The sequence below is a fragment of the Acanthaster planci genome, linkage group LG11 (assembly GCF_054643075.1).
Source record: "Acanthaster planci isolate LZ-2023a linkage group LG11, COTS_SCS, whole genome shotgun sequence".
NCBI lineage: Eukaryota > Metazoa > Echinodermata > Asteroidea > Valvatida > Acanthasteridae > Acanthaster > Acanthaster planci.
Window position 1 is genome coordinate 1851311 of NC_141787.1, and position 27836 is coordinate 1879146.

At 41.2% G+C, this 27836-nt stretch overlaps 6 protein-coding genes across 18 annotated transcripts in view; 3 read left to right on the plus strand and 3 right to left on the minus strand.

Annotated features, from left to right (window-relative positions):
- The window catches only part of LOC110975830 (ral guanine nucleotide dissociation stimulator-like 1), a 36066-nt gene extending 31998 nt beyond the window's left edge, over window positions 1–4068 (plus strand). For all 6 annotated transcript variants that reach the window (XM_022228651.2, XM_087143179.1, XM_022228652.2 and 3 more), the window contains exon 17: window positions 34–4068. In XM_022228651.2, the coding sequence (XP_022084343.1) occupies window positions 34–200 (167 nt within the window). In that variant the 3' untranslated portion in view covers window positions 201–4068. The remainder of the gene's footprint in view (window positions 1–33) is intronic.
- Window positions 3874–9336, minus strand: itpa (inosine triphosphatase). Of its 2 annotated transcripts, none has more exons than XM_022228660.2 (9): window positions 9215–9336; window positions 8741–8835; window positions 7879–7930; window positions 7595–7659; window positions 6459–6532; window positions 5904–5935; window positions 5275–5390; window positions 4779–4855; window positions 3874–4298 (listed from the first exon to the last, which is right to left on the minus strand). In XM_022228660.2, exons 2-9 carry the CDS (start codon window positions 8819–8821, stop codon window positions 4205–4207), a joined length of 591 nt encoding a protein of 196 aa, XP_022084352.2. In that variant the 5' UTR covers window positions 8822–8835; window positions 9215–9336; the 3' UTR covers window positions 3874–4204. The 2 variants fall into 2 exon arrangements, with proteins under 2 accessions (XP_022084352.2, XP_022084351.2); XM_022228659.2 differs by lacking the exon at window positions 9215–9336 and adding an exon at window positions 8935–9195.
- A 2582-nt stretch (window positions 9337–11918) lies between these two features.
- Window positions 11919–15432, minus strand: dr1 (down-regulator of transcription 1). Of its 3 annotated transcripts, none has more exons than XM_022228664.2 (4): window positions 15295–15432; window positions 14625–14847; window positions 14211–14374; window positions 11919–13141 (listed from the first exon to the last, which is right to left on the minus strand). In XM_022228664.2, the coding sequence occupies exons 2-4, from the start codon at window positions 14842–14844 to the stop codon at window positions 12980–12982; spliced, it is 546 nt and encodes a 181-aa protein (XP_022084356.2). In that variant the 5' UTR covers window positions 14845–14847; window positions 15295–15432; the 3' UTR covers window positions 11919–12979. The 3 variants fall into 3 exon arrangements, with proteins under 3 accessions (XP_022084356.2, XP_022084355.2, XP_022084353.2); XM_022228663.2 differs by having other exon boundaries at window positions 15240–15311; XM_022228661.2 differs by lacking the exon at window positions 15295–15432 and adding an exon at window positions 15230–15254.
- Window positions 15433–15580: 148 nt separating this feature from the next.
- LOC110975832 (RAB6-interacting golgin-like) lies at window positions 15581–20792 on the plus strand. The gene is made up of 6 exons (XM_087143404.1): window positions 15581–15723; window positions 17136–17208; window positions 17333–17834; window positions 17965–18066; window positions 18313–18453; window positions 19669–20792. The coding sequence occupies exons 2-6, from the start codon at window positions 17148–17150 to the stop codon at window positions 20339–20341; spliced, it is 1479 nt and encodes a 492-aa protein (XP_086999530.1). The 5' UTR covers window positions 15581–15723; window positions 17136–17147; the 3' UTR covers window positions 20342–20792.
- On the minus strand, window positions 20445–23484 carry tyw3 (tRNA-yW synthesizing protein 3 homolog). Of its 2 annotated transcripts, none has more exons than XM_022228654.2 (6): window positions 23308–23484; window positions 22958–23035; window positions 22617–22715; window positions 22271–22342; window positions 22004–22137; window positions 20445–21770 (listed from the first exon to the last, which is right to left on the minus strand). In XM_022228654.2, the coding sequence occupies exons 1-6, from the start codon at window positions 23479–23481 to the stop codon at window positions 21359–21361; spliced, it is 969 nt and encodes a 322-aa protein (XP_022084346.2). In that variant the 5' UTR covers window positions 23482–23484; the 3' UTR covers window positions 20445–21358. The 2 variants fall into 2 exon arrangements, with proteins under 2 accessions (XP_022084346.2, XP_022084345.2); XM_022228653.2 differs by having other exon boundaries at window positions 22256–22342.
- A 66-nt stretch (window positions 23485–23550) lies between these two features.
- kif14 (kinesin family member 14) overlaps window positions 23551–27836 on the plus strand; it is a 44792-nt gene continuing 40506 nt past the window's right edge. For 3 of the 4 annotated variants that reach the window (XM_087143345.1, XM_022228618.2, XM_022228619.2), the window contains exons 1-4: window positions 23552–23816; window positions 26375–26772; window positions 26931–27185; window positions 27297–27387. In XM_087143345.1, the coding sequence (XP_086999471.1) occupies window positions 26393–26772; window positions 26931–27185; window positions 27297–27387 (726 nt within the window). In that variant the 5' untranslated portion in view covers window positions 23552–23816; window positions 26375–26392. Of the gene's footprint in view, window positions 23817–26374; window positions 26773–26930; window positions 27186–27296; window positions 27388–27836 lie in introns of all 4 variants that reach the window. The other variant, XM_087143346.1, reaches the window with a different exon arrangement.

Genomic DNA, 27836 nt, shown 5'->3' on the forward strand with positions numbered 1-27836 from the left:
TTTGCACAAAGTTTGCATTTGATATTTTCCCAGAGCTCAATATACCGGACAATGCCAATGTCTACTATGCGATGAACGCCAACGTGGAGCCAAACTTCATGTTGAAGAGAAAGCCCCCACCTGGAGCCGTCATCAAGCGCAACATCACCAAGTCCCGAAGGACGAGGATGTCCTGGATACGAGACGGCCACGACTCGTGACAACAAACCCCCTGCGCATGACAAAAGCACAACACAGCAAGTGGTATTTATATTCCTTAGGGTGTAGACAAGTCACTCCACTGTACAAATGTGACCTGGGTTTTGCACCTGACCCCACTTGGCAAAATGAAGCACAGGTCACTGCAGCCACTGTTGAGTTCAGGGCACTCAATGGAAACTTGCACGATCAACAGGAGCTCTCCAAACGTTCACCCACATAGCATCCATTTCATCAGGATCCCAAACTGAATGGTACATCAAAACAAGGAATTCAGTTTGCTATTTGTAATGCAAACTGAGACTTATTTTGTGGGATCTAGTCAGAAAGTCCCTATCATGGCCGCCCAAATACCTCATTAAACCCCATTATCACTAGGAATTCATTGAACATCTTTTTAGGCACCTAGAGGGTCTCATTGGATGGTGTGTGGGATATTGTTGGAGACGCAGTATTGTCACTTTTATTCAGTTCATTTTGAGTTCCTCTGATGGCCAGATGTACAAATATTTATTACCAGAAGATAGGACCCATGATATGCAAATGTAGTAGAATGTAGATTGTTCGAAAGGCTGACAATAATGTATTTCCTGTCTTCATTTCCAATTTTTCACAAGTTTGCCTAAGTTTGTTTCCTCTGCCAATGTTTTGTTAACAGATTCCCGACAACTCTTCCAAGATACTTTTGTTCGTGATATCGTTTTAAGCAGCTTATCTTTGTATGACCTCAAATTGTACCAGAATGTATTTTATTGGATCTCAGTTGAATAGCTATCAAAAACAGATGTAATATAGCAAAATGTGTATGTATTCTTCTGTATAAATTGTGTAATCTATTCTATGTATGTAGTATATATTAAAAAAATACTTGTATGATATTTGTGTAATATTCTTGTAATATTATATTATCAACAATATATTTTATGTGATGAGCTCAGTAGAGTCAGAATAGATGAGTTTATAAGATATCTGTTGTCTTATTTCATCTACATGTATATCCTGTACTTGATTAGAAAGGGAAATCCAGTTGTTCAGAAGAAATAAATTTTATCAATCTTACAGATAAACTTTTCTCAGCTATAGGTTGCCTTTAGCAGGGAAGATATCTGTTGATAGCCAAATCTTTTTTTTCAATTTCTATTGTTTGTATAATTTTTTGATTGATTTTTTAAATCCGAAATTTTCAAATCCGAAAAAGCTTGAATTTCTTGCATGCCAAGGTTTGAATTTCTGCCTTGGTTTGCAGTGGCTGAATATTTAAAGGAGGTTCCTGGATTTTCATGGAAGAGGAAGTTGAAAAATTATGAAATTCAAACTGGAAAATACAGGGGGGCTTTCCAGAATTTCTGATCACTGGTTAGCTTATTTACCCATTTAATCTGTGACACTAACTTCTGGAAATTACAATGTATTTTCCTGTATTTGTTGTTTATTTTTTTTAACAGTATAATTGCAGTTGTTACAAATCTTGTCTCAGATGAAAGCACAAATTTCTTTTACTTGGAAACTTTATTTTTTATTGTAGTTAGAGCAGCTTTGATGTACATATTTTTGTGAATTCTAAATTTTGGTGGTTTAGATGAAAAGTAATTAGTTTGCTCCATTTTCCAGGGATTGTGTCGAGAAAAGGTACCCCAGAATTTAGAGAGTTTGAGGGTAACTTTGGAAAGGGCCTTCCTTTGCATCCTGGTAGATTCAGAAAACCGGGAAAGGAATGTTGAAAAAGGGAAAGGGTAAGACAAATGGAATATTTCATCAGTTTGTATGGTGATGATTGTATTAAGAGTGAATGAACTGGTTCGTAGGATGATGCAAACTTTTTGGGGACAATTTTGGGGTGGCCCCATTCGACACAATCCCATACATGCATGCGTCAACATTCCAGAATTACAGAACGTAGTTCTCACCGTAGATTAACCTAGAAATCTGTGCCGTCCCCTCTTTGGATGATGCCCAGAGTTTGGCGTCACAGACTTGCCAGCAATCACTGCTTGTATTTTAAAGGGTCACATTGTGCTTTAATAGTGTGGATACGGGCTTTTGCCAGTGGATAAAGGTTGAGAAATTGGGAAGAACCACGGAAGCAAGGCTGAGTTGGTAGGCCACCTGAACTGCTTTCTGGCGGTCTTGGGTTCATGTGTAACTCACGATACTGAATATTGACATAAGTTTGCTTAAGTGGAACAAGTACTTGTTATTCTAACAATGACAAGCTTCTTGTCTTTATTTTGACCCCATAGGCAATCAGTTTTCAACTGAATGGCACAAAAGCTCATGCATTCCACATCTACATTGTATTAAATGCCTAGATTCAGTCTTTAAGGATGTACTGTACATATGAAGTCCACAAGTGAAGAAAATTTCCATTTATTTCCAACTTACTATTTTACATGTATATTTGTATTTGTGTTCATTTGTTCGCTTTATTTACTCAGAAAGCAGCTTACTGGAGGACACAATTACCAACCTGCTAAAATAATGCTGCCAATGACTATTAGTTTTAGACAATCATGTTTTTTATTAACCCACATTTGTACAAAGGATGTTTCTGTTGATGTATTTATTGAAATCGTGTGTAATTATGCAATTAGCCTTATTTTCCCTGTATATGGATGTACCCAAACACGCATTAATTGACTGAATGTCGTGATTCACCATTTGAAAATCTTGTTAGAATCTTCAATTTATGCGACAGACTTAGAAATCAAATCGTCTTGATCAGACTGATTTATTATTTATTTTAACTGACACAAGACAGAAAAAGTAATCATGCAAAGCATAGCAACTTCGGCCATTCTACTACATTTCCACTAGGCATGCTCCCGAGAATTTGATCAATTGTTCCATTTCTAAAATAGCTCAAAATTCTGCATGTAGCACCTAGCTCAGATTTTTCTAGTCAAGAATCTTCCCCCCCTGCACTCTCCATCTTCTTCTTTGGAATTACTGTGAAGATTTTCATGTTGGATTTTAGGGTTGAAGGGGGCCGCTCATGTCTCTGTTCGACTTTTCAGGTGCGTAGGAAAAGTTTGTACATGTACATGCATGGTGTCATTCACAATTGGGACAAAGCCTGTAATTGGCATTGCATACATCCCCAAGATTGTTATATCAAGTTTTACATCCTGCTTCTCTGCACGGTTACTATGGACACGAAGCATGCCAAAAAGCGATTTAGACCAAATACTTGGTAGCTTTGTGAAACTGTTCCATTTTTTTATAATTTCTTGCCAAATGAAAATAGTCTTCCATCACAAATCAATTCAATTTAATTTTAATACTAAACTGTACATAATGTTAACAGTATTTTTAGTTTTTAAGTAAATTCAAATAACCAAAAGTTAATCAGAAAACAACTGGTAAATGAACAAAAACTCAGTAAATGTTTATATATTTCAAACAGTCAACTCAAGAATTGACACTTTACTACTTAAATTTAAGAAATGACCAAAATTTCCCCTGATGAATATGCTCATTATTGAATTATAGTACAACTAAATTTCACAAAAACAAATTGAAAGATATAATTTAAATAACATTTTAATGAAAAAAAGTAGTTTTCCAAGAACCAAGGTCAAATGACTGTTTCGTGTGTGATGTGAAGTCTTCTCTTGTTAAAGACCGTTGGCAAAACATCCCTTTGAAAAATAAAAATATCCATAATGGAGAGGCACAAAATGTACAACGTTAGAAGTCTGTAATTTTGAGGATACTGCGTTCTATCTTTAAAATGGTATGTACAGACACTCATAATGACTAATCTCTCAAATTTAAGACACACCTCTTTACAAGTAGTGATGTGAATTTTAAAAAACCTTGAAAATAAATTCCGATTTTTAAAACAGGGATATGAAGGGTCCTGAGAAGGAGGTTGAGAGTATATTGTTTCTTTCCTCTCTCTCAAATGAAAGAGTAGAATGTTTCTTGAGTTACAATGGCAGTGTTGCCATGAAAGATTCCCACAAATGTTGTTTTAAAAACCCTGAGGTGTTGAAATTAATCACGGTCATGTCATTTTCAGGAAGTGTTCAGCCAGCTTCTTGAGAGCTTTACCCCGGTGTGATATACTGTTCTTGGTCGCCGATTCCATTTCAGCATATCTGGCAGGACAAAAAAATGAACCAAAAAACATTTTAATTGCAAGTTGGAGTTCTATAAGACTGTTGAAAACTATTCCCTGGTAGTCTGCAGTACCAGTCTTATAGTGACACTGGCTTCTGGCTGTTTCCCATAGACCTGTGTGTTGGTCTTGGCCCTTGCCAGCTCAATGTCTTAGGGATTCTGCTGACAACGGTTCACTGAAAGCACTGTATAGGTGATACCCCTCAACCTGATCACAATGGCAGATAATGGTGGACGCAGCACGTGGGTGAAATAATTTTGCCTGAATGACACCGAATGGTGACAAAACCACCTGTCGCTCTAAGTTTACGAGCAAGCATGGTGTGCATTTCACACATTGGTGCATGGTTCTCCTAGACTTTGACAAGTTTGAGCGGATTGATTAGGAAATGGGAAAAGACACCAGGCTGCATTTTAGAGCCTTGCATTGAATAATGGAAATTAAAAGAAAGACGTACGTCTGTGTGAATCCGTCCGGCTGGAAGCAGGGATCCCACCCAAAACTTGGAGGGCCACGAGGAGACACGATGGTGCCCTGAAAAGGTGAAAGAAGTTCAAAAGAAATCCAAAATTAGAAAAACCAGCCTGCCTTCCACATCTGGTACCCCGGTTCTATTCCTGTCACAGCTACATCAATTGTTCAGTCCAAAACCCATTCTAAGGAAATAGCCGACTTATTTCATACCACACAGTGCTAAGTATATGGTATACTACATATTTATATTAGCCTAAATTTCATGCATACCACATAATCCCAAACAGTGACATAGTGACCCTCATCGTACCAAAAGCTGGAACAAGGTAACATGGCAGTATTCTGATGGCTATGATATGATGTCAGTGGCAGAGCATTCCAACACTGCAATTCACCACAGCTGTTGCGGTCCATAGTGTACTATTAGGCTACTGCATATAACCGACAAGAGGGAAATATATGTAGTGAGGGCAACATACATGTGTCTGGCCCTTGAAAACCTGTACAGGGTCTTGCAAGTTGCCGCTGGAGTAGGCAAACGTGCACAGAGCATAGGCCGTCTTGTCCTCCCAGCCTGTCAGCAAACGATGCAGTCCTGCCACAGGTGAATATGAAAAATATTGACTACTGTGCAATAGTGCAACTAGTGCCCACAAAGTAACTTCCTGTTCACGAGGTACAAAATAACTGTGTTGTTGTACAAAATCAGTAACAGCTTTGCAGAGTAACTGAACTTTATTGTGTGGCTGTTACTCAAACTAATCCTGTAAGATTTACTCCAAATTCCTACCCTCCTAAGTCAGCTGGGCCAGAATCAAGCTATGCATACTTTCTTTTCAGAATCATTCAAGCATGAGGGAGGCAAAGCATAAAAGGGCGCTGCGTTGTCTGAGGTGTGGTCACTCTAGCTATTCGGCAAGTCGGAAGTGGCTCATTGGTAGAGACCTCAGCTTTAACAGGTAACTCTATAATTTGTTTTCTGATTGATCACCCATGCCGTGTCCTTTATGCTTAATTTAATCCACGCCAGTTCTACAAGTGATTTTGATTAAACTTGTCCGTCTGTTAGGTTTATCAAATGCCATAGAGAAATTGGTTGGTCACTTACCAGACGGGCCCAACTTGGAGAGGAACCACTTTCTACACACCAAAAAAAATGACGAAAGCATAGGGTAAACTTTTCAATGAAATGACTTATAAAATGCAACAGAATCCATTTCGACCATCAGTGTTTTGGCCCCCAAAATATTACAAAACTCATAAAAGAAAAATTATGTGAACTTCATTTACCAAGACAACACTCACTGGGAGATGAAAAAAAAAAAAAAAAACTTCAAGTCCAACAAATCTGAATCCAAAAAATTTCCAGTTGGCATTTTTTTATCACTAAATTGTAACCATCTCTTTGATGTCAATCACAGCACCGCCTGCCTGAACTGGTTATGGATTGTTGACAAATACTTCTTCCAAAATCTGCCTAGAAAGGTTGCTAATCATTTGGTGGAAACTGGGTATGAATAATGTGCTGATGAAAATGTCAAGTAACCACCTCGTGTGTCTCAAATCGAGAAAAAAACTGACCCAGGTCGGACTTGAGCCCAAGCGAAGCGATGTATTGGAATAAACTTGAGACTGAAACTGTGAGCTCAGTTGGCATACTCACATGTACGGACCAGGTAGCCCACCTAACGCATTGAAACAGAGACAGGTGTCCTCAACAATAACTGGGCCCTTCACCTAAACCAGGACAGAGGCATATGTAGACAGTTTTAGGGAAAACACAATGGTAGGGCTGTGCCGAATATCCAAATGTTTCAATATTCGATCGCATATTGAATATTCGAATATTATTTTCTGAATTTGAATGCAAAATTCATGAAAATGAAGTTAGACTTTTCTTGTTTGAAATGAAAAAAAATTGTACTGTGGAAGCTTGTTTCAAGCAGACTCAAACGAAAAGCAACAGAAATCTTACAATTATTAAAAAATTAATTTATTCATTACAAAATTTTAAAGGGAAAGAAGTCTTGTTCATCTCTAAATCTTGATAAATCGTGGCTGGAGATACTCCCAGATGTGAGAACCTAATACAGTGGTTAAAATGTACAATTGTTGTGCATTATTGCACCTGATTTTGTACATGGATTGTTCATCATCAATATGCCCCTCGGTACGACCGAATATTCGGATATTCGATCGAATTGAAGGGCAAATATTAAAACAGTGACTTATTGGAATTGACTCAGCCCTATACAATGGCAAGGGACACACTTTGAAGGCTACCAAACTTTGTATTCGACTGGCCCTTCTACGCACTGTAAATTATGACCGCTATAAATATCACAACAAAGTATCTTCCCCTAAAAAAAACAAACAATGGAGGTCGGCCCTTTTATGGCATTCTAACTAGCAAATTCTTGAATCCTCAAAAATCCTCCAATGTGCTGGAAACCACTGCCACATTCTTTGCACTTCAATTTGCAAGAGACACAAAGCCAGAGATGTCAAGTACTAATTAGTTACTGGGCTCAACACCCCTACATCTTACAAATCCTCCCTAAAAAAGGAAAGAATGCCACATAGCGACACCACTAACTCTTCCCTGTGGTGACCTATTTAAAATGTCCTAAAAACTCAAATAGAGCAGTGAAATTTTTGACGTATTTAAAATGTTTGAAACAAGTCTCATCAGATTTGTACACAGGGTGTCAAGTGGTGTCCGTCTATTGAATTCCGTCTGAAAATAAAACCTCCTGGTAGATTCTGCTTTTTCAGGGCAAAGCAAACACTAGGACTCACATGTTTGACTGCTTCCCTGCATTTGGCAATGGAAATATCCTCTGGCTCACCTTGAAATTCAGGAACTGCCAAAATCAAATGTAAATATTCAAATGCTGTAATGATTTGAATGATTTAAAAAAAAATAAAAGCCTTTTGTAGAAAGATATATATCCCTGTTTGATGCCTGTCAAGCTGCCTGAGAAATATTTAACTTTGTTTAATACAATCTTTAATTTAAATACCAATAAGTGCACATATCAAGAAGAAGATATTTATTTCAAGCAGTCATTTGACGGTCTTACGGTCTATATTTCTTGAAGTCACGTTGAATTTGTCACCAAGGATTGCCACAACCTGCCAAAAGACGAAATGAGCAAAGAAAAGCCAAAACTCAAAAAGTGTCAAAAGCAGGGAGTAACTAGTGTGTACTGCTCTCCAATCCAGTGACAGCAAGACAGAATTCTAATCACATCTTTCAATTAGGAAACTCATTTAAACCCCTGCTCATCATGCCCAGGAAGATTTCACGGCCACCTTGGCTCCCTGTGATGCTCACATTTGAAATAAAATCACCACCCCTGATTGTGCAAATAGCAAAGGAACATAAATGTACTCCTAGTAGAGGAGACGCCCTATGCGAAGATTAGGTCTAAGCGATCAAATCCAAACATGAACTAAATGGTAACTGGGTCATGCTCTAATATAGCGTCTAAGCATTAGCAAAATGTTGACGACATATACAAACATTTTTATGCATAAGTAATGCATTTAGAAAATTAATTAGGCCCCCGAAAAAATTAAATATATCACATTTATTCAAGATAATTTTTTAATGTGGAAATGCGAGTGAAAAGTATGAAGACAGAATAGTTGACAGAAGTGCAGCTTATGCAGCCCGACAAGCTGCCATCTTGTTTGTGCATGGCCAATCAAAATAAGAAAGGTGTCCTCTTCTCTTCACGAAAGACTGGCTTTTAATTCTTCTGGAATCTGGAGGTAAATTTGCCTTTTTTCTCACATAGAAGCAGACAACAGTGTTTTTGCTGAATACAGTGATACTTCTTTTGAGGCCTTAGAGAGCGTTTTCAAATTGTCAAGGCTTCGTAGACACTAATTGTCTGTTGGCATTTGCTGACACCAATTAGCACGGCTAAGCAGACTCACTTCTTCTAGTTTCTTGGCATTTCCTGTCACAAACACAAGGTCGAAAACAGTCTTTGCTTTCTTTGGAGACGGTCCAGCCATTACGATAAACTTATCTGTAAACAAGACACGGAAAGGTGTTAACCATAAACAATGGACAGTTTGTTGTGATCTGTTAAATTAAACTGAAAACCTTCAAAAAAGTTACAGCCTACAGGCATGACAGGCTACCACAAAAACTGTGGGATCCATCCTCCGCCGCGCTCCCACGAACGAATCACGGCGACAGATGCTGTAGTGCTGACGGTACAGCTTGCATGACAAGCCGATGTGCGGGATGTTGTTGGTCCTGTTATTGTTAATTAACGTGAATACAACAACTGCACAACCCACATAGCAAAACAAAGTAACACTATAAAATCCTGGCTCTTGTGTTGATGAGAGCTACATTCTATCTAAATGTCTATTTCAAATTGAAGCAACAGTGGGCCTCACCGATAATGCCTAGGCCCTTATCGACCAGGCTCAAAATTCGGGCCAGATTTTCTGCTCGCCGCGCCTGATTTTCGGCTGGATGCTATTTTTACGGCTGCAAGTAATCGTAACCGGCAAGAAATTCTACGGAGGCCGATCACAGCATAGCAGCAAGAGCCCACGTACGTCTACAAACAAAATACAGACAAAAATCAATGTTTAAATAAATCCTTCGTTGGTTGGAATGTATCTTAGCTATGAAACAAATGGACAATCGGTTTTTTTATTTCACCAGCAGGAAACACAGACCGGAGTAAAACACTAAACCTTCGTACAAAACGAAAGAGGGCGCTAGTACAAATGCCAGTGGCCCCAAAATAATGCATTCGCCGCACGGACCGAATTATACCAGGCAAGATATGGGACGGAGGGGTAACCCCCCCCCCTTACCTGTCCAATCCCTATACACACTCTAGACTGTTGTTACCTAACATATCCCCCCTAGAAGTCTGTAAAGGATTCCGATCAAACAATGACCAACACAAAGGCGGAGGGGTCTCTCCATCCCATATCTTGCTTCAACCGAATCGCAACTTGTATACTGTCAGTTTCTCTTCTATTAGGGAATTTCGTGGCACGTGAACTTGGTGGTCTGTAAAGAAGTATCAAATTTAAAAGCAGAGATTCAAAAGAGTGCCAGCATCTATTTAGAAAGTATCAAACACGAAAACGGAAAAATCGAAATCGCTCTATTAAATACGCATATTTTTTTTAAACGTTGAATTACAATGATAATTTCGGAACAAGATAACAGGATTCGGAACAAAACCTACGTGTGCTTTTATTGATTGTCTTAATTAGCGCCCCGACCAATTTGGCCCACAGGCTGTCCCAGCCCAATTGATTTCCCGAGTGCTAAACTTGGACATTCCTTTCGAGAAAGGAAAGTGGTTCCCCTTCCTTAGAGAAAAGCAAACTTTTTTGAAATCTAGGATTGTACAAAATCGTTTGAAAACGGACATAAGCCCAGAATCCGATTTTTCCCGTTTTTGTTCCTTACCGGGTGCGTTGACTTCTGTAATTAATTAGGCGATGAGACAGCCTATGGGCCGAATCATTCGGCTGAAAACCTACATCACATTTCTTTTTCAGAAATTATCATGGAAGAAGTTGTTAGTCGCCGTTTTGAGAATTGATACCTTTGCATATTTGCTAACTTAATAGAGCGATTTTTATTTTCACGTTTTCTTGTCCCATACTTTCTAAATAGATTCCAGCACTTTTTAAAATCTTTGCTTATAAATTCCATGCTTATTCTTTACACACCACCGAGTTTACGTGCCACGAAATTCCTTAATAGAAGAGAAATTGACAGTAAACACTTTGTTTAAGTATTTGGTCCCGCGCGAAGGCGTTATTTTGGGGCCACTGACATTAAATTATTGTCTGTACTAGCGCCCTCTTTCATTGTGCAAGAAGGCTTAGTGTTTTGTTCCGGTCTGTGTTTCCTGCTGGTGAAATAAAAAACCCGATTCGCATTTGTTCACGTTGTTTCATAGGTAAGATACATTCTAAACGACGAAGGATTTATTTAAACATTGATTTTTTTCTGTATTTTGTTTGTGGACGTTTGTGGGCTCTTGCTGCTATGCTGTGATCGGCCTCCGTAGAATTTCTTTCCGGTTACGTGAACGATTACTTGCAGCCGTAAAAATAGCGTCCAGCCGAAAATCCAGCCCGAATTTCGTACCAAGAACACGTGCAAGTAGAAGAGCGCCACCAATTGACTGCACTAGTGTCAAATCCAGGAGGCTCTTTGCACACGAGGGTGCACTGAACTAATTCAAGCTCCATTGAAAATAGTGTAAAATCAACCAAGTTTGGAGCCCCATGGCAGGCAACTGAAGTCCCTGAGGCCTCTCAAACAAAAATCAATGTGTTGTTTGGTCCTTCAGATTTCATTTGATTTTCAATTTTTAGTAGGTTAACCAATGAATTTTTTAATTATCCGCCCACAACAAACTCACCCCCCAAAAAGTGAATGTTGCCAAGCCCTCCCAGCGGCCATTTTTCAAATGACATCCCTCACCTTCCTGGGGCTCTTCTGACTAATTTTCAATCCCATTTTTGTCTGCTTTGCCCCCAGATGGGTGCCCCTGAATCTACAGAGATGATCCTGGGCCATACTGACACAATTCCACTATTTCCTGGCCCAAACAGACCCCTCTTTTCGAAACAATCTCTGGGGGGTACTTTTTCTGCGCCTCGGCCTGGCGGAGAATTTTCCTTGAATTGGGACACTGCACCCACGAACATTCGGCGATCTGTGTGCCACTCATTGATCAGCGCAGGTGGATGCGTTTGTAGTGTAACGAATTTCCTTCTCTTTTTTTTTGGGGGGGGGGGGAATTTAACATGTATTTTTTCCTGTTTTGATGACAGTATCAGTGTAAAGATTACGGACAAAACATCGAAACAATTCTTTCTTCAGTGCTGCTGTCTCGGCCGTGAACATTTTACCTATCTGAAACAAAACAAAACAAAAATGAATGTGCTCGTGGATGCGTAATTTTATGTAATCAAGTTTGATTCCATTTTCGTTTTTGGTGAATCTAATATGAACACACTTAAGTCTTAACTTGTAGCTTTAGACCAAAAAAGCTAAGAAAAGACCAGAAAATTAAAAGTAACTTTCAGAGAAACATCAGTTTTAAAAAGGTCAGAATGAGTGTGGTACAAATCAAGTATTTAATGTCACATACATCCAATGATTACAATTAATATACAAACTCGATCATTTCAGGTGGCATATTTCACTATAAAGTAATTAAAAAAATCTAATGACCTGCATGATTTTCCACAAGGCTACTCCATTAATACATTAATGAGTTAACCAGTTTCTAGTAACTTGTGAACAAATTCAACGTCCCCTTAGGCAATTTCTCAAACCTCACATTTGTACTCTAGATATGACTTCAACTTAAGCCCCAGAATAATTTCTTTATCATTCACCGAATGGAAATTTCTTTTGGGGCTCCAATCAGCATACCTGGATATTCCTGTGGCAAATGCCGAGGTTAAAAAGTACACTGTTTGAGCCAGAAGCTACATCCGGGGAGAAAACCCGAGTTTGGAAATGGACCAATCGTAACCTTCAGTACATATACAAAGCAAAAGTCAAGTGAAGTCTTGTTCCTTCAATTAACCAAAGGTTTATTACACTGCTTCCAAGATTGGGCAGTAACCAGAATTACACTTCTATGAAAGACATTATCTCATGGTGTCTTCCTGATTGACAAGAGGCCTTTTGAGGGAGAGGAAAGGAAGGAAGGTAAACTTATAACAATTAAGATTGTTCACCATTTTAAAACTCTGGAAGATATTTCAAGTAAGATTGCAGATGCATGGAGATCTAACCATGTACAAATAAAAGATGTCCACAACATCCTCAAATCTCATCATCAAATCATCATCAAATCTCCAAATGTTTTTCTGAAGAAGGGTCCTGATAGCCTACGGGACCGTTGTTCAGCATTCATTTCCCCACAGTTAAGCGAAGCAGTAACCTTTTCTTAGTTTTCTCAGAGTAAAACTAGAATTCTCAAACTGCCGTCTGTCAGGAGACTGAGTCGGGTCTTACGACAACACCTCAAGAGAATTTGGATGATGGCTGAACTTTGAACCCAGAACTCCAAACCAAGAGGCACGATCATTGCTTAAAAAATATTCTCCATTCTATTCTATTCTCCATAGTGTCCATTTCACCGGGTCCCAAAGACCGGGCCTTTACGTTGCGCCCTGCTGGCTGTGGTTAGTTGACACCAGCTGTTGTGCTTGGCTGGTGCCCTGTAGCTGCTGTTGCTGCAGCAGTTGTTGCTGCTGTGCTGCCTGGGCAGCCTGCAGCTGAACCCACTCCTCTTGCTCAATCACTGCCTGCTCCTCCCTCGCCTCAACAACAAAGACAGACACAAGCAAACTGGGAATTATTTGTCTGAATTCTCTACATTTTCATGGGTAATTCCAGAAATTAGAAGTCCCAAAGGTGTGACATTTTTGTGTCCCTGTTACGTCTGACCTTTGTTATTTGACCTGAAAATATCGCCGGAACTGATTTCAAACAATTAGTATTTGTTTGGCAGGTAACTTGCATAAATTCATCACTCTTGGAAATTAGAAAATGTGTTCTGAACTTACAAAATCATATGTCAGACGTGACAGGGACACAAAAAAATGGACCCCTAATTTCTGGAATTACCGTTGTATACAATGTGACTCAACCTAACGGAGTCACACGTGGTCACAAGAGCCACTTTAGAGAACAAGAAATCTTCCATTGTGTAAAAGCAGTAGGAACCCTCGCTATTTTTCCTCGACATATTGTCCTGTTTCATCAGGATGCCGAACCGAGGGATACAGAAACACAAAGAGCTCAGGCCGTGCCCGAAACGGGCTTCCAGTGCTATGGCTAGGTCTATTGTCTGTGCGTCTATGTGTATTTCCACTGGAGTGAAGGCCTAGACATAGCTCTAGACAACAGATTCAGATGCAGCCTGACTTTGCTCTTTTGAATGGAAACTAAAACAAAATTCCTGAAAAAAAAAGGCCTCCAGATTCATTGTGTGATCCGGTTAGAAATTTGGAAAGCCTGAAGTTTCTTACATTTTGATTTAAAACCAGATAATGACCCGGCGAGTGGTTGTGGACCAAACCAAAAAATTTAAAAGATTAAAATCTCAGTCCTTCCAATCTTGTAACTTTGAACAGGGGAATGCTAGATTCTCATTGTTGGAGGCCAAACTATCACTAGTCTTTAATGTATCAATCATGACTGGTATCCATTATCAAGTCTGGTCCAAACCTATGCTAATGAAATGTACCAAAGGCATTCTTTTGTCATTGTTCATGGCCACATACATGTGACCAGACTTTTTTATTGACTTGTGATTAACTTGAGACTGAATTCGCACTGAACCATAAATCGGTTTCTCTGGAGACAGTGCTAAGATGAAATCTTCACCTTGGCAAACAGTTCTTCCTGTTGCCGTAGCAACTCCTCCACCGGTATCCCTAGGTTCTCCAGCCTGTTGCTGGCCCGCCTCTTTTTGGCGGCAACTGTCTTGCACTCTTCCAAGACCGACTTGCAGTCTTCAAGGTAGGCGCCAAATCCAAGGCTATCTAAGGCTGTCGAGATAAAAAAGATTGTACAAGCATCACACACATACGCACTAGAATCCAGTCTATCCCAACTGAGCTGAGCCAGCCTGCCACTTTCCTGTAAGAAAGTGTCATTTCCAGTATTTTTCCCTTCACAAACATATGTTTATAAACAGTACAGTCACTGTTGTGAAATTTGCTGAAATAATTTGCTCTAAGTCGGGGAAAACAAACGTGGTAAGAAAACTGTCAGAGATACAATACTGTTTTCTTTCACCTGCTAAAATGTGTTCTGGGGAGATGGTCTTCTTGAAGCTCTTGTTGCATATCTCGTTGGCCTCGGATGACACAAGGTGGATGAATTCCGTGCAGCAGTTTAGAATCAACTCCCGCGAGTCATTGGAGACGCGGACCGAGGGCAGCAGCTCCTTGATCATCTTGTTGAGCGCCGCACGGGGCACGCTCAAATCGTCTTCCGGTGTCCCACTCTCGGCCATTATCTGCAGAGGGAGACATGACCTAATTCAGCTTGAAACTGGGAAGATAAGGTCATTTTGATTTTAACCACTTCCAACGGGGGTGGCCAGTTTCGGGCACCGTTTTATATGCAGAGCCAGGGTGCCTGGTTTTAGACAAAGACTCGGAACAAAGGACCTGCTGCTGGGAATTGCCATCATTTTTCGACTTCCATTTTTTGAAGGTAATCCTGCACTGTTTTGAAACAGTATACTTAGTACTGTTTTGCTTTTGGGCATAACGTGCCCGCGGATTACACCATAATGATCCATCGTTTATGAAACAAGCAATCAAAATTTCCAACCATTTCCAATGCATGATTAGCAGTTAACATCACATTTAGCATCTCTTAAACAATGAACATACGCATAAATACATGTAAAAACGAGCCAGAATACCAACTTCCAGACTTGCGAATTTCCCACACACACCTATCGTGGATCGTGATCGTCTGCAGCCAAGTGCGCGAACCAGTGTATGTATACGATAGTGTATTGTTGCCGCAGGTAACCAGTTTAGAGAAAAAGACCCATGGCCCTTTTCCAATACTCGACTTGGACCCCGTTGGTGGCTTTGTTCCCAAACCAATCCCCGATTGCGGGCCTGAAACGTTTAAATTAAATTAGATTACTGTAATTTCTGGTTTTCTTGCATCTTATTCGATGTTCTGTGGCACTTTTAGACTAATTACTGCGCTTACAGCTTCAAAGTCAGCTAGTTAAAAAACAGGTGAACCTCAGACGGAGCCGAAGTTGAGTATTGGAAAACGGCCTAGGTCTCTTGAGAGCTAGATAGCTGTTGAGGGCGCACGTTACATCTCAAAAGTTTCAGTGAACGTGGCATTGGCTGCTGCGGCGGTGGTGAGTTAAGTTTACGCTTAACTTTTAAACCGATTTCTCCTTCGGGTCTATGGTTTAACATTAGACCTTGCCTACGTCAAAATTGAAGTGGGAGTCAGGTTGGCGTAGTGTACTAGTGTTCTTTCCTCCCCTTCCACCTCTGTGGTCCGGGTTTGTTTCCTTTCCTGGCTAGGTCCACATGTGGATTGGATTACGGATGGAGTAGGAAACACCTCCATGGATTAGGCCTATTTGGAACCATTGCCAATGGTTCCAATCCACATCATGTGCCATTGGGTTTTCAGTCCCTACTCAGTACTTTAGTAGGCCTACCTGATTTCGTGGGTTTAACCATTTCTCTGGGGTTTTCCTCCTACCTCTAAAACTGTAAGCTGATAATTGCTTCTCATTTCAATGTCAATGTGCCCGAGTTCAAGTAGGCCTATGTGAAGTTGGCGCATCACTTTGGAGAAGAAGAACGTGAAGGGACTTTAAATGTAAATGTGATTAGTGAAGAGAAACGTCAGAAAAATAAAACAGGCCCAAGGGCCTAGTAGGGGCCTACATCATGTAGTCATTGTAGTAACAGACCCTTTTATAATGACAACAACTAGGCCTAGGCGGCCTACATCATACATGCAATTGTCAGGGTGATTGTCAAATTGTCATGCATGTCAATATTGTTATGACTGTCAGTGTTGTTATGTCCTGATCTTTCTGCTTTTTGGTAGCCATGCTGGTGCACATGCAGCACTGCCATGACTGTCGATGCTCTGAATATGCTATGACATGCGCAACCATGGCAGCTTCCAAATTCTATAATTATTTTATAGCTTTGTATAATAGGTCTAATAAGGAAAGCTAATCTTCGTTATGGTATGTGTGAGGTCAGCAGGGTTTGGATTCTACCAAAAAAGAGGGAATAGGAGGCCACACAGAACGACTTGCGTCACATACATATTATCTGATTATGCTCAGAAAGTGTAGAGACTATACTTTGCGTCGTGAGTGTAATATGAACACGACGTAAGTTGTTTTATGTGGCCTCCTTTTCTGTCTATCTTCTACCAACTCGACCAAGCTATCGTGGTGCTGTGATTAGGTGATAGTCCTCATTCAAATGAATTGAACTTGGGATCAAGCCCAAGTTTTCTTTCTTTCATTTTCTTTATTTCTCCACATGTTCAATCACATCCCATGCTTACTTTTCATAGATGATATCCTTTCCTAGTTTTGGTAGATTCACGCCCCCAGCAAGTCGGGATGAGTTTATCAAGAGGAAAATATAGCGGAAAATTCATTCGTCTGGTTCCTGTTTCGAATATTCCAGATTGGTGCCAAAGAAGTAGACAGCAACCAGTCTAACGTACCCTAACTGTAGCCACAGCATTTGTTTCTGTTTTGATTTGTTACTATTTCATGATCTTTGACAGCTTGAGCCAGGCATGGAGTGGACAGGATTTACAGATGAGCAATTAAGACAACTAAAGTCAGGCTCTGATCCAGGTAAATATTAACAAATGCACCTATTACAGTACACACAGTACACAAGATTGTACACGTAGATAGTAAATTTTATATTACTTTGAAGTCCTTTTATTTAGAAATTTACAATTCTTCCTGTTTGCAGAGTCCCACTCTAGAAGTCATCCAGGAAGGAAGTCCACCGAAAGCCACAGTCAAGGCAACAGACCCCCATCAACAAGACTTCCACCTCAGAGAGGGAGGACGCCCCCATCTACCCAAAGCCGCTCTGCCGGATCAGAACCCCTTCCGCTCAGTCAGAACCAGATGTTGTCCAAACCAAAACAGGTGCCACAGCAACAAAGGCAACGGACCAATCAGAGATCAGGTCCAGCGGAGATGCCCGGCCCCGTTGGGGCACCGTCCAGTCACAAATCAGATAGAACAAAAGCACCTGCTCAGAGCAACCAACCAACCTCACATGTACCCGTTGATAAACCTTCCGACACATCTGGAGACCAAAAGAAACCTGAATTGAGCAAGGACCTGAGTAAGCCAGAAGGAGGGATAGCAGCTGATGGAATAGCAAGGGAGAGGACAGTTTATAGAACAGCCCAAAAGAGTGAAGCACATATAGGGAAAGAACTAGATGAAAAGGAAGGATTGAGGTACTTTTTTTGTTTTGCAGAAGTTTCAGAAAATGAAACTCGATCTTATCATTTTCTGTCAATTTTCTAAAGCTCTCAGTCGTCCATGCTGTGAGCCAGTTATTATTTTTTGTTTTACTTTTCATTGCAGTCGAGAGTTGTCCAAGCTGGAGGAATTCCAGCAACGACAGAAAGAAATTGAGGATGAGAACCAGAGAAAGAAGAACCTACTGGCAATGGCAATAGCGGACAGGTTAGGCCAGAAGATTAATCCAAAATGGAAAAAATGACTGGACTACGGCTTACTATGACATCTGACCGTGGGAAGTGGCTCTAGCTACTAGCCAGGGGCTTCCATAGCTGTTAATGCTAAAAGCCGTAGCCAAGTCATTCACCCACAGCCCAGTTTCCATGGCAGTAGTTGCAACCTTGCTGTACATTATTAGCATCCATTCATTGACTGTTGGACGTCAAAGCTGACTTTGTTTGGTTCTGACAGGAAGAAGAAGACACAGGCGGAGGTTAAGAGGCTGGCCTTCATCCAAAAGGAGCTGAGTAAAATCGAGCAGTTCCTGACCACCGATGTCAACATCCTCCGAGACAAGATTGAGGAAGCAAGCCGGCACTACGCTGAAGCACAGTAAGTACAGCCACGTCTGCCACAAGCACATTTCAGATCACAAGAAGCGAAAGGCAGATTAGACGGTATAGTGTTTACTTTTTATCACTCTGTCTCCTATGTTGGCCCAAATGCATTTTTCTCGGCGGTACCTGCTTTGAAATTGGCCAGGCCACTTGGCTGAACAAGGGGCCAGACCGCTCGACAAATTACTTGTCAGAACACTGAGCGGGACACAGAACAGGCTTAAGATGCCACTTGACAAAATACCAGTCATGCCACTTGGTAGGATACTTGCCTGGATATTTTCGAAGCCACTTGGCAGTGGAGAGTGGGCATATTGGATGTGCCTCTGGGAAAACCCACTGGTTTGAGCATGCCACACACTACCTATCGAGATTGTTTTCCTTGCTTGTGGTCTGGGTTGGTCCATCCAGTGACAAGAATGCGGCATCCCGCAGTGCCCTTGGCCTGTGTTGTTAGGTGCTGGTAGCCATTCCAGCCGCCATCCAGCCTGCGGATGGGCCAGTCTTTGACAAGGCAGTTGGCCGTTTGCACATCGCCACAGTCATAGCTAGTGGTGTCGGGGAGGCTGCCTGCATTGCCTGCCGGCCTTGAAGCATCCAACGCCAGTGTGGAGGTGGTTAGGTGTGGCACAGTTCCTTGTGGGCAGGTTGTAGCCATCTATTAACCCTCCTATGCTGAAGTCACTCTTGGGGTCACTTGGTAAACACCTCAAAGAAGCACAGCTGTGTCGTGTTGTGCACTGCACCAACAGTCCCTCACAGGAATATCAGATTGCACTTTTGTGTTGCCCAACAACTGTGCTTCACTGTTTCATGTGCATCATTGTGCAGTAAACCAAATGCAGTGAAGAGGACTGCACAAAAGACCCTGGGTCATTTTGTGTTGGCAACCTACTGTGTACACACTGAACCTGTGCGTGTTTGTGTTACATGTAGAAAACACATGCACACCAGTGACTGTGGCCACTCGTGCATATTTGTGCTGTAAAACCAAAGGAGGGTTAAGTCAGTTAATATAGGCAGCATGTCTGTCAAGCCATTCAATAAAACACCAATCAGATTGGCTCCGGCTCAGATTACTGGCTAGACACATTTAGCCACTTCAATATCCAGAACCAATACATCACAGAAGACCTTTTTTCGTGTTTTTAGAGACTGACTGTATTCTTAAATTTACTCCCCCTACTGTGTTGGCTTCGACCTTCCATAGGAAGAGGTACAAGAAGGCGGAGGCCGAGTTTGTGACGGCCAAGATCAACCTCCACAAAGCGTCCGAGCACAAGGAAGCCCTGACGGAGCACCTCTGCACCATCATCCGGGAGAATGAGCTGCGCAAGGCGAAGAAGCTAGAGGAGCTGGTGGAGAAGCTGGAAGCGGACAGCTTGGCAGCATTTGAGGCCGAGCTGGAGGCAGTCGAGGCAGCCAAGAAGGCAGAGTCACAGCGTCACCTGTCATCATCGTCCACAGGGAGCACAACCGAGGCTCCTAAGAGGACATCATCAGTCTCATCCTCAGGTGAAAGCCCATCAACAGAGAAAATATTTGAAATCACATCACCCGAGTTAATCAAGGATTCTAGTGCACAACAGACAAGCCCAACTCCTGGAAAGGAGACTAAGGACTCACTCACTGGTTCTGCCCAAACTCAGAGGTCATCAACTGTGCTGACCAATGTGACTGCTGGAACAGATTTGCCCTCGTCACAGGGGCAGAGTTCATCAACCTCCCCCACAGGGGATGGTGCTTTAGTGCATACAGCGGAGGATAGACCAGATTCGATGGCTGACTCAAGTTTTGGAAAACAGGATACAGATATGGAGTTAAAGAGGGTTTCATCAGAAGCATTAAAGAATTCAAATTTGGAATCAGAAGTTCATACCTGATAAACAATAATAACAAGATTATTTTATAAATAAAATTCTCATCATTGAACTTCACGCTTTGAGCGTAATCATTCAAACCATCTGTCACTCATGCAAAAGAACCTATTAGATATGAAATATTTATTAACTCAAATATATTTATTTTTTCCATGTTTACATGAATTAAAATTTCTTCATCTTCACAAGGTTGTGTGCTGGCTCAGCGGTTACCGGTTCTAAGCATCAAATACCTGAAAAGTGACCCCCCACACACAGTGAAACCATATCATAAATGCAATTTTAAAACGTTCACGACAAAGTATTATAAAATGACTCAATTTTCTAGCAATACTTTTCCATCATTTGTGCCTCCATGTACACGTAGGATGCCTTGGTACTTAAGTATTTAGGTTTTTGAACAGGAATGCAGTTAACTTAGAAAAAGAAAGTTTATATTTTAGTTACAGGTTGTTACCTTTGTGCTTGTCCATGTTTCACAGTTCAAAGAATAACTTATAAATTATATTTTCTTAGATGAAAGATCTTGGAAATACCTTTTCATGTCAGACTTTGTTCTCCCAATTTTGTAAGGTCACATTTTTATAAAGTTATGTTGGAACTTTTTAAATACTTAACAAGTGTGCTTTTGTTTCCCTTCTGTCAATTTCTCTTCAATTTGGATAACTCATTGAAATTCCTGTGTATTACGAATTTGTGTACTTGGGTAATTAATTAGAACATTACGAACTGAAATCTTTGTATTTGCAAGAGCAGGTCATTGATGTTACTTTTGTCACTCGAGTCGCTCGCAGTTAAATGTAAAAGTTTCCCCTTGGCAAAGTAGAGATCAAATCAGATTTGTAGCTGTCTAGCCCTTTGACTGCTCCTGGTCAGTGCCTGGATGACTTTGAAATGTTTCCATGGACAGTTTGCTTTTTCTTCTCAAGGAGAATTCCTCCATCTCTATGGGATTACGTTTTGATCTGGGGTTCAGTTTTAATTTGACGGCCGAATACTGCTGCGCAGAGGCTGTGCATGTCACGTGAACAAATCAGGTTGGAATATAACATCATCACCAGTGCCCATTTCAGGTGTTACCAGTTTCTCGCATTCATGAACTGCAGTGGTCCTTTCACTGGTGTCCGCATGATCTATTTGCCAGACTCCGGGCCCAGTTCTTAACACTGATGAAACTGGTTCCCTACTCTGCATCTGTACACCTAGTTGAAGCTCACTCATCAAGTCCCTCCTTCTGCTGTTCTTGAAATGTCTGTGCTCAAATTTCATTGGTTCAACTGAGCTGGTATCCATTGCACTGGTGTCCTGTGCCGACTTATGCACCTCCCTCTTTGCATATGCTTTGCAGCACTTCTTGCATAAATTGTCATGTGCACCAGGCAAAGAGCCAGGTTTGTAGTTTTCCAGTCGCTTCACCAAACTGGTGTAAAACCTACAAACAGCAAAAGTGTAAATAGACTGTATAAAAAACACTTCATCTGCATTTGAATTGAAAAGCTAACATTAAATATATCTGTATCACAGTTATGTTGGCTGATGTGAGGCATTTTAATCCAGAAATCAGTAACATAAACGGCCACCTGTAAAAACTGAACAATAAATATGATCAACAGAAAATGCAAAGGCATGTTTTAATAAATAATGGCCATATAAAAACTAATGAACCTTTCAATCCGTTTGGAATTCTCCCAAAGTTTGGAATTAGCCTGTTCTACCAAGAAGGCGAGATACTGGGAAGAGACAAGTAACTGAGCCCCGTCGGACAGAGGTACCTCCAAGCCATGGGTGCTTCTCACTGCCTGCAATAAAGATAAGGGAAAAATGAGACCCTGAGAATCACGGAATATGCGGCAAAAGTACCCCACAGGTATAAGGGTATGATCCCCAGACTATGGCAGATGGTGAAAGATCACAAACCAGTATGTAGCATACCACCATGACCTTGCCAGTTCTACCGATCGTGATACCAGAGTTCCTGAATCCAGACTCCACTGCCACCATGTGCTGTTGAGAGAAAAGCACAGTAATTAGCAGTATTCTCCATCATTCAGTTGTTTCGACCATTTTGTTTTAATCCTAACCCCCAGGATGTATGTAAAATCGTACTTAAATTGGAGGATGCGGGATTGTTAGGGGTACCGTACTGAAAAAGATCCATGCTGTGTAAATCAAGGTGGACAAAGTGGGAACTTGGAACCTTTTTGAGCAAATTCAGCGTGGTCTTGATTTCCTCATTTTGAGATATAATACACTTGTTCTGAACTTCTTTGATACTTACCACAAGTTTAGCATCTTCTAGTGTGCGACATTGGACATGGAGTATGAAAGGCTCAAACTTAAAGACAGCCCTGCCTTTGAGATCTTTCAGTGAATTTTCCTGTCAAAGTAGGCAAAAAAGGTTTTAATAAACATACAAACAACAATCAAAAAAATTTACAATTAAAAACATTTATAAAAAATTTACTAGCTTCAAATTTCAAAAATTTTCAATCACAAGTTTTCCAGGACTTTAAATGGCAGATTTATAGTTTTTCTTTGTCCTGTGTGCAAAGAAACATACTTGAAATATTTCCAGTACACTGAGAAAAATATTTAAAAATTGAGAGAAATAGGACTTACAACAGAATCAAGATCTGTCATCTTATGTGAAACATACAGCCAATGGCAACCTTTCTTTTTGATAACCTCGCCATCATCCTGGAGAAAGCACATGAAGTAAAACAAAATAAAATATTTACACAAGCAGACAAGGGACATCCAAAATTAGGTTAAAATGCACTTGTTTGTAAATTGAAAGTTACAACTTGACTTCCAAGCACAGTATGATCAAAACTGGTCAGCAAATTATTCCAGGCTTCCCTCGCCTACCCGCCCTTCTCGTCTGCCGCCCCAATCATGCCAACAGTGCTATGACTAGCTGCTACGACCATTTTTGGCAATGACGACTGCATCACAAGTTAAACCTTTACCTCACAAACGATTATAACGCGACCGGAACAGGAACTCGTCGTGCAGAGGTATTCTGTGTCATTTATGTAATTAATCAAACCGACGATTTCTTCATCCAAGCTTCCTTTCTTGCTCAGATCTTGATTTTCCAAGTGCGTTTTCTTTGCTCGAGAAAATGCAATGGGCGCTGCCATCTTGGAAGTGTCAGAAGGTACACAAGAGGGCGCTCTAAAAATTGACCATTGACCAATCACGTTCAAGAATTCACGTTAGAGCGGAGCATGTAAATTTTACCAACGATCATGAGCGAGTTGTACAACTTGTGAGTTGTAGGCCTAGTTGACTATTAGGTAAATTCAGTTGTAAACTTCACAGAAGTGATGTGATCTTGGGTATAATTTCTGATGAAAATTTGAGCAGAGGTAAAATTGTGTCCATATTTCTGTGCCGATTGGTAGTTGTAGAATTCAACGAAAGGGGAGTTGAAAAGGAAATGCCGACCTAGGCCTACATCATCGATCTGCATCGTGTAAGTCTCTTAATCTTCAGGTCTTACTTCATGTACTTAGTCCCCTGATGCATGTGCCATGCTTAGTCTTATCTTACCAACCATGCTTACTTTGCCTTCCTACATCCTACTCCTAGGCCTACCTAACCATGCTAACCCGAGTAACCACTAATGTTAACTTAAGCTCAGTTCAACAGTTGACACTTGTACTTGTCAGAGTTGTCTGCTTGCTGCGCTTGTGTTAACCGTCTGACCATGGGCAACCAGTTGTCCTTGACCTCGTCAACTGTGTACATATTCTACATTATATGCAGATTAAAATACAGAAAGTAGATATATGCCATCATGATCGTAGACGTGCTACTTTGCTAGACTTTCTTGGCACTTGTAGTGGTACAGTTGTAGTTCTAAGTTTTGTACAGAACTTGTTGAATATGTTATGCCCCAACTGTAGCGTCTGTCCCAACTGTACAGTCCCAACTGTAGTGCTGCAGTTGGGCTGGCCCAACTATTGTTGACCAATTTCTATAGAAAATTTCTCAACCTTATCCAGGTTTACGAATCTCGCCCTTGACACAGTCATCTAAAATATGGCACTTCATCTATGACATGACATTGTAAACTATATGATTTTTGAACATGTTAGGCACACTGGACCTCTGTCCTGTTGTTGGCCAGCCAAACTATGGGGCAGCGCGGATATCTGGGAGTTTCACAAAAATACGGTTAGTAACCACACCGCGGCCAGTGAAAACAACTGCAACAAGCGCGCGCGTACGTACAGATCAAAGAAAAGATTGTATAACCCGATCCTCGGACTGGCTGGTGCATGCGTACGTTGCCAAGGTCGCTGTTTTCACCGGCGCAGTACCTGTCATTTTGCGAGAATCCCGGATGTCTGCGCTGCCCCATAGCACGCTAGTTAGGATGGGCCCAACTATAGTGGGGACTGATGCTATCATTGGGGCGTAACAAATATCTCGGGGGTAGGCACTTTTTACCCAACTGAAGAATTCTATTCCGAGATGTACTCTAATTTCATATTTGTTAGGCCATTGTAGGTGTTTTTGTTCCACCGTAGTTGGCCGGTGTGAAGTTAGTTACTTATTCCTTGTTTGACGTTCGACATTCATCAGTGTTAAACAAGTAGGCCTAACTGATATTCGACGCTGAACAACTAACCGTTTGACCATGGGTTTGACATTCAGCAATCACTCAGGATGCAGATCCCTAGAAATGATGGAGTGTAAAAGGGACAAAAAAAAAACCTGTGCCATCTACATTTCAGGGCTTGGTTGACCCCGAGAAACCCCATGCCCCGGGTTGCAGGGAGTCGTCCCTGATTGAAAACAATGACATCAGATTCAGTGTAATCTCCAGGCGGGGCATGGGGTTCGGGTATTTGATTTCGATTGGAGAAAAGTGTGGTTTGATGCATTCACTTTCCTATTCTGGTTTGCAAGTAAAGAACTCCACCGACATGACTTTAGTCAAAGTCATTTTGAATGGAAAACTGCGTTGCCCTGGTTGAAATGGAGGCGGCCGGGTCGCTAAAGTGTACAGAAACCTGTCTTCTACACTTCAGGGCTTGTTTGACCGGGAAATACCCCATGCCCTGGGTTGCTAGGAGTCGTTGCTGATTAAGGAGAACAATGAGATCAGATTAAAGTATAATCTCCAGGCAGTGCATAGGGTTTTGGGGTTTTTTTTTAATTGAGGAAAGTGTGATGTGATGCATTCACTCTCCTCTCTCATTTGCAAGCGAAGAACCACACCGACAAGACTTTAATCAGACCCATTTTGACCATGGAAAACTCTGTTGACCTGGTTGAAATGGAGGCAGGGAACAAGGCGTGGGCTTGATGTATATTATTTTGATTGAGTGAAATAGTTTGAATGAAAACAAGTGTATAAAATAAACATTTTTCCTTTAATAATTATATTGACGTAAAAAACCCAGCTTCTACATTTCAAGGCTTGGTTGACCCTGAAAAACCCTATGCCCTATGTGGGAGAGAGTTGTGTGTATACATCATTGTTAAATGGCATGTACAATGTAAATAAGGTGCATGTGAATAGATGTGCACAGTGGCGCAGTTTTTTTTTTTGGTCCCTTTTGCACTCCATCATTTTAAGGGTGTGCACTGTGAATGTCAAACGGTTACTTGTTCAATATTGAATGTTGGATGAGGAACTAACTTCACATCAGTTGTTTGTTGTGCATTTTGGCTTAGCATGCCGTGGTTGGGCTACCACGACACACTCACATGGTTGTAACTTGAGTAACTCCAGCCATCATAGCGCCATGCCACCCCTAATTGCTCATGATTTTGTGAAAGTTTGAAACAAAACTTTCCTGACGTCATGAGCGTTTAGTCACTGGCATGTTAGGGCTAGAGTTACTCAAGCATGTCAAGCTAGGCTCGATTGTGCAATTTAGCATGTTATTTAATAAAGTGCAATGCAGTGCCAACTTTATAACCCCCAAAACAGGTTGACTGGTTTATAATAGTTTTTTTGGTCCACTTCGGTTTGTTGTTATTTCTTCATTCACTATCTGCTATCTGCAACACCAACAGAACCAGTTCTGCTCAGACATGTCTGTGAAGGCCAATCGTCCATCATCACACCTACAACAGTTATCAACGGATCGCGGCTTCTCGTCGGCAGGAGACAAACACCAGCACAAGACCAAAGGCAAAGAAAACCACTACCCAGCCGCACCCCTGACACCCCATGGGAATGGCCTCAACACCCCCAAGCGGGATCTCTTCCGCACCCCGACACAGCGGTTCAAGTCAGAGGCCAGGACCCCGCTGGGAACTCCGGAGTGCTTCAGTCGTGTGGAGTTTGAGACACCCAAGGTCAAGAGTGGGGCAAGATGGTCCGGAATGGGGGACAATCCCCTGATCGGGTCGCATGAAGGTGATGGCTTCAGTGTCACTGTTGCTGTGAGAGTCAGGCCATTCAGTGAAAAGTAAGTGCATGGTCTTGAAATGTTTATTCCTCTGCATTGTTCAAGCATTGTGTGGACTAGTTAAATGGTTAATGACTGCCTAGCATTTCACAGTTCATTTTAATTTGGTCAGAACGTCGTGACATTTCTTGACTCTGACAAATTTTTCCTTTTGGCAGAGAGAAAAAGCAGAGGGACGTTAGATGTGTGGTGTCCATGGATGGAAATGAAACCACTGTCACCACCAGACCTGGCCAGACCAGCAGCTTCTGCTATGACCTCTGCTTCTGGTCATTCGACAAGGTCAAAGGTCAATATTCTGGTCAGGAAATGGTCTACGAGAGACTTGGGAGACCACTTCTAGACAATGCATTTGAGGGCTACAATACATGTCTGTTTGCTTATGGGCAAACTGGTTCCGGAAAATCCTACACGTAAGTTTTCTGTTCACTCATATGTTACTCACATATGTATGCCTACTTTTGGATTGAAATGGATTTTTTTTTCAGTTAAAATGTGATTTTCTCTTGTGTATTTTTTACCAGAATAATGGGTTATAATAATGAAACAGGCATCATCCCAAGATTCTGCAGAGAGCTCTTCCGTAGAATCGACGAAAATGGCCAAGAACAAAGGGTTAGTGGGCAGTTTTCTGTTCAGTCTTTAACAAAAAGGAAATCTCCAGACCCAGTCACTTCTGATATAGACGGATCCTAATAGATAATAATCATGGCTATTTATAAAGCTCAAAATATATCCACCGTGAAGGTGCCCAAGGCGCCGTTATTATTATCCCTGCCCATAGGGCTCAACATCTGAACATTCTGCGAAACCATCGCAGCTCCCTGGGGAGTATACTAGCCCGATGCTGCCATTTCGGCGCAAGAAATGGCTAATCATAACTATGTCTGCCCTCATAGGTACCCATTTACTCCTGGGTGGAGATAGGCACATAGGAGTAAAGTCACTTGCCCAAGATCACACTGTTCTGCCACCAGTAGATTCCACCATGGTGGTGACATTACACCCTCGTATGTGGTGCATGGCTTTGTAACCTGAAGGCATGCATGTATTTTGGCAAGACA

Bases quoted from the DNA above. Each gene is read 5' to 3' on its own strand.
- dr1 (XM_022228661.2), bottom strand. The intron at 14,375-14,624 runs GTGAAAGAAAAC...TTATCTCGACAG, and splicing joins CCCAGAACACATTTTAGCAG to CCTTAGATAGCCTTGGATTT. The intron at 13,142-14,210 runs GTGAAGATTTCA...TTTGTTGTTGAG, and splicing joins AGGAAGAACTGTTTGCCAAG to GCGAGGGAGGAGCAGGCAGT.
- tyw3 (XM_022228653.2), bottom strand. From the start codon at position 23,481: ATGGCAGCGCCCATTGCATTTTCTCGAGCAAAGAAAACGCACTTGGAA. The intron at 23,036-23,307 runs GTAAAGGTTTAA...TGCTTTCTCCAG, and splicing joins GCGTTATAATCGTTTGTGAG to GATGATGGCGAGGTTATCAA. The intron at 21,771-22,003 runs GTTCATTAGTTT...TGCTGTTTGTAG, and splicing joins AATTCCAAACGGATTGAAAG to GTTTTACACCAGTTTGGTGA.
- LOC110975832 (XM_087143404.1), top strand. From the start codon at position 17,148: ATGGAGTGGACAGGATTTACAGATGAGCAATTAAGACAACTAAAGTCA. The intron at 17,209-17,332 runs GTAAATATTAAC...TCCTGTTTGCAG, and splicing joins AAAGTCAGGCTCTGATCCAG to AGTCCCACTCTAGAAGTCAT. The intron at 18,067-18,312 runs GTTAGGCCAGAA...TGGTTCTGACAG, and splicing joins GCAATGGCAATAGCGGACAG to GAAGAAGAAGACACAGGCGG.
- itpa (XM_022228659.2), bottom strand. From the start codon at position 8,971: ATGGATCCCACAGTTTTTGTGGTAGCCTGTCATGCCT. The intron at 7,660-7,878 runs GTAAGACCGTCA...TGATTTTGGCAG, and splicing joins GACTTCAAGAAATATAGACC to TTCCTGAATTTCAAGGTGAG. The intron at 5,936-6,458 runs GTGAGTATGCCA...TTTGGTGTGTAG, and splicing joins GGGCTACCTGGTCCGTACAT to AAAGTGGTTCCTCTCCAAGT.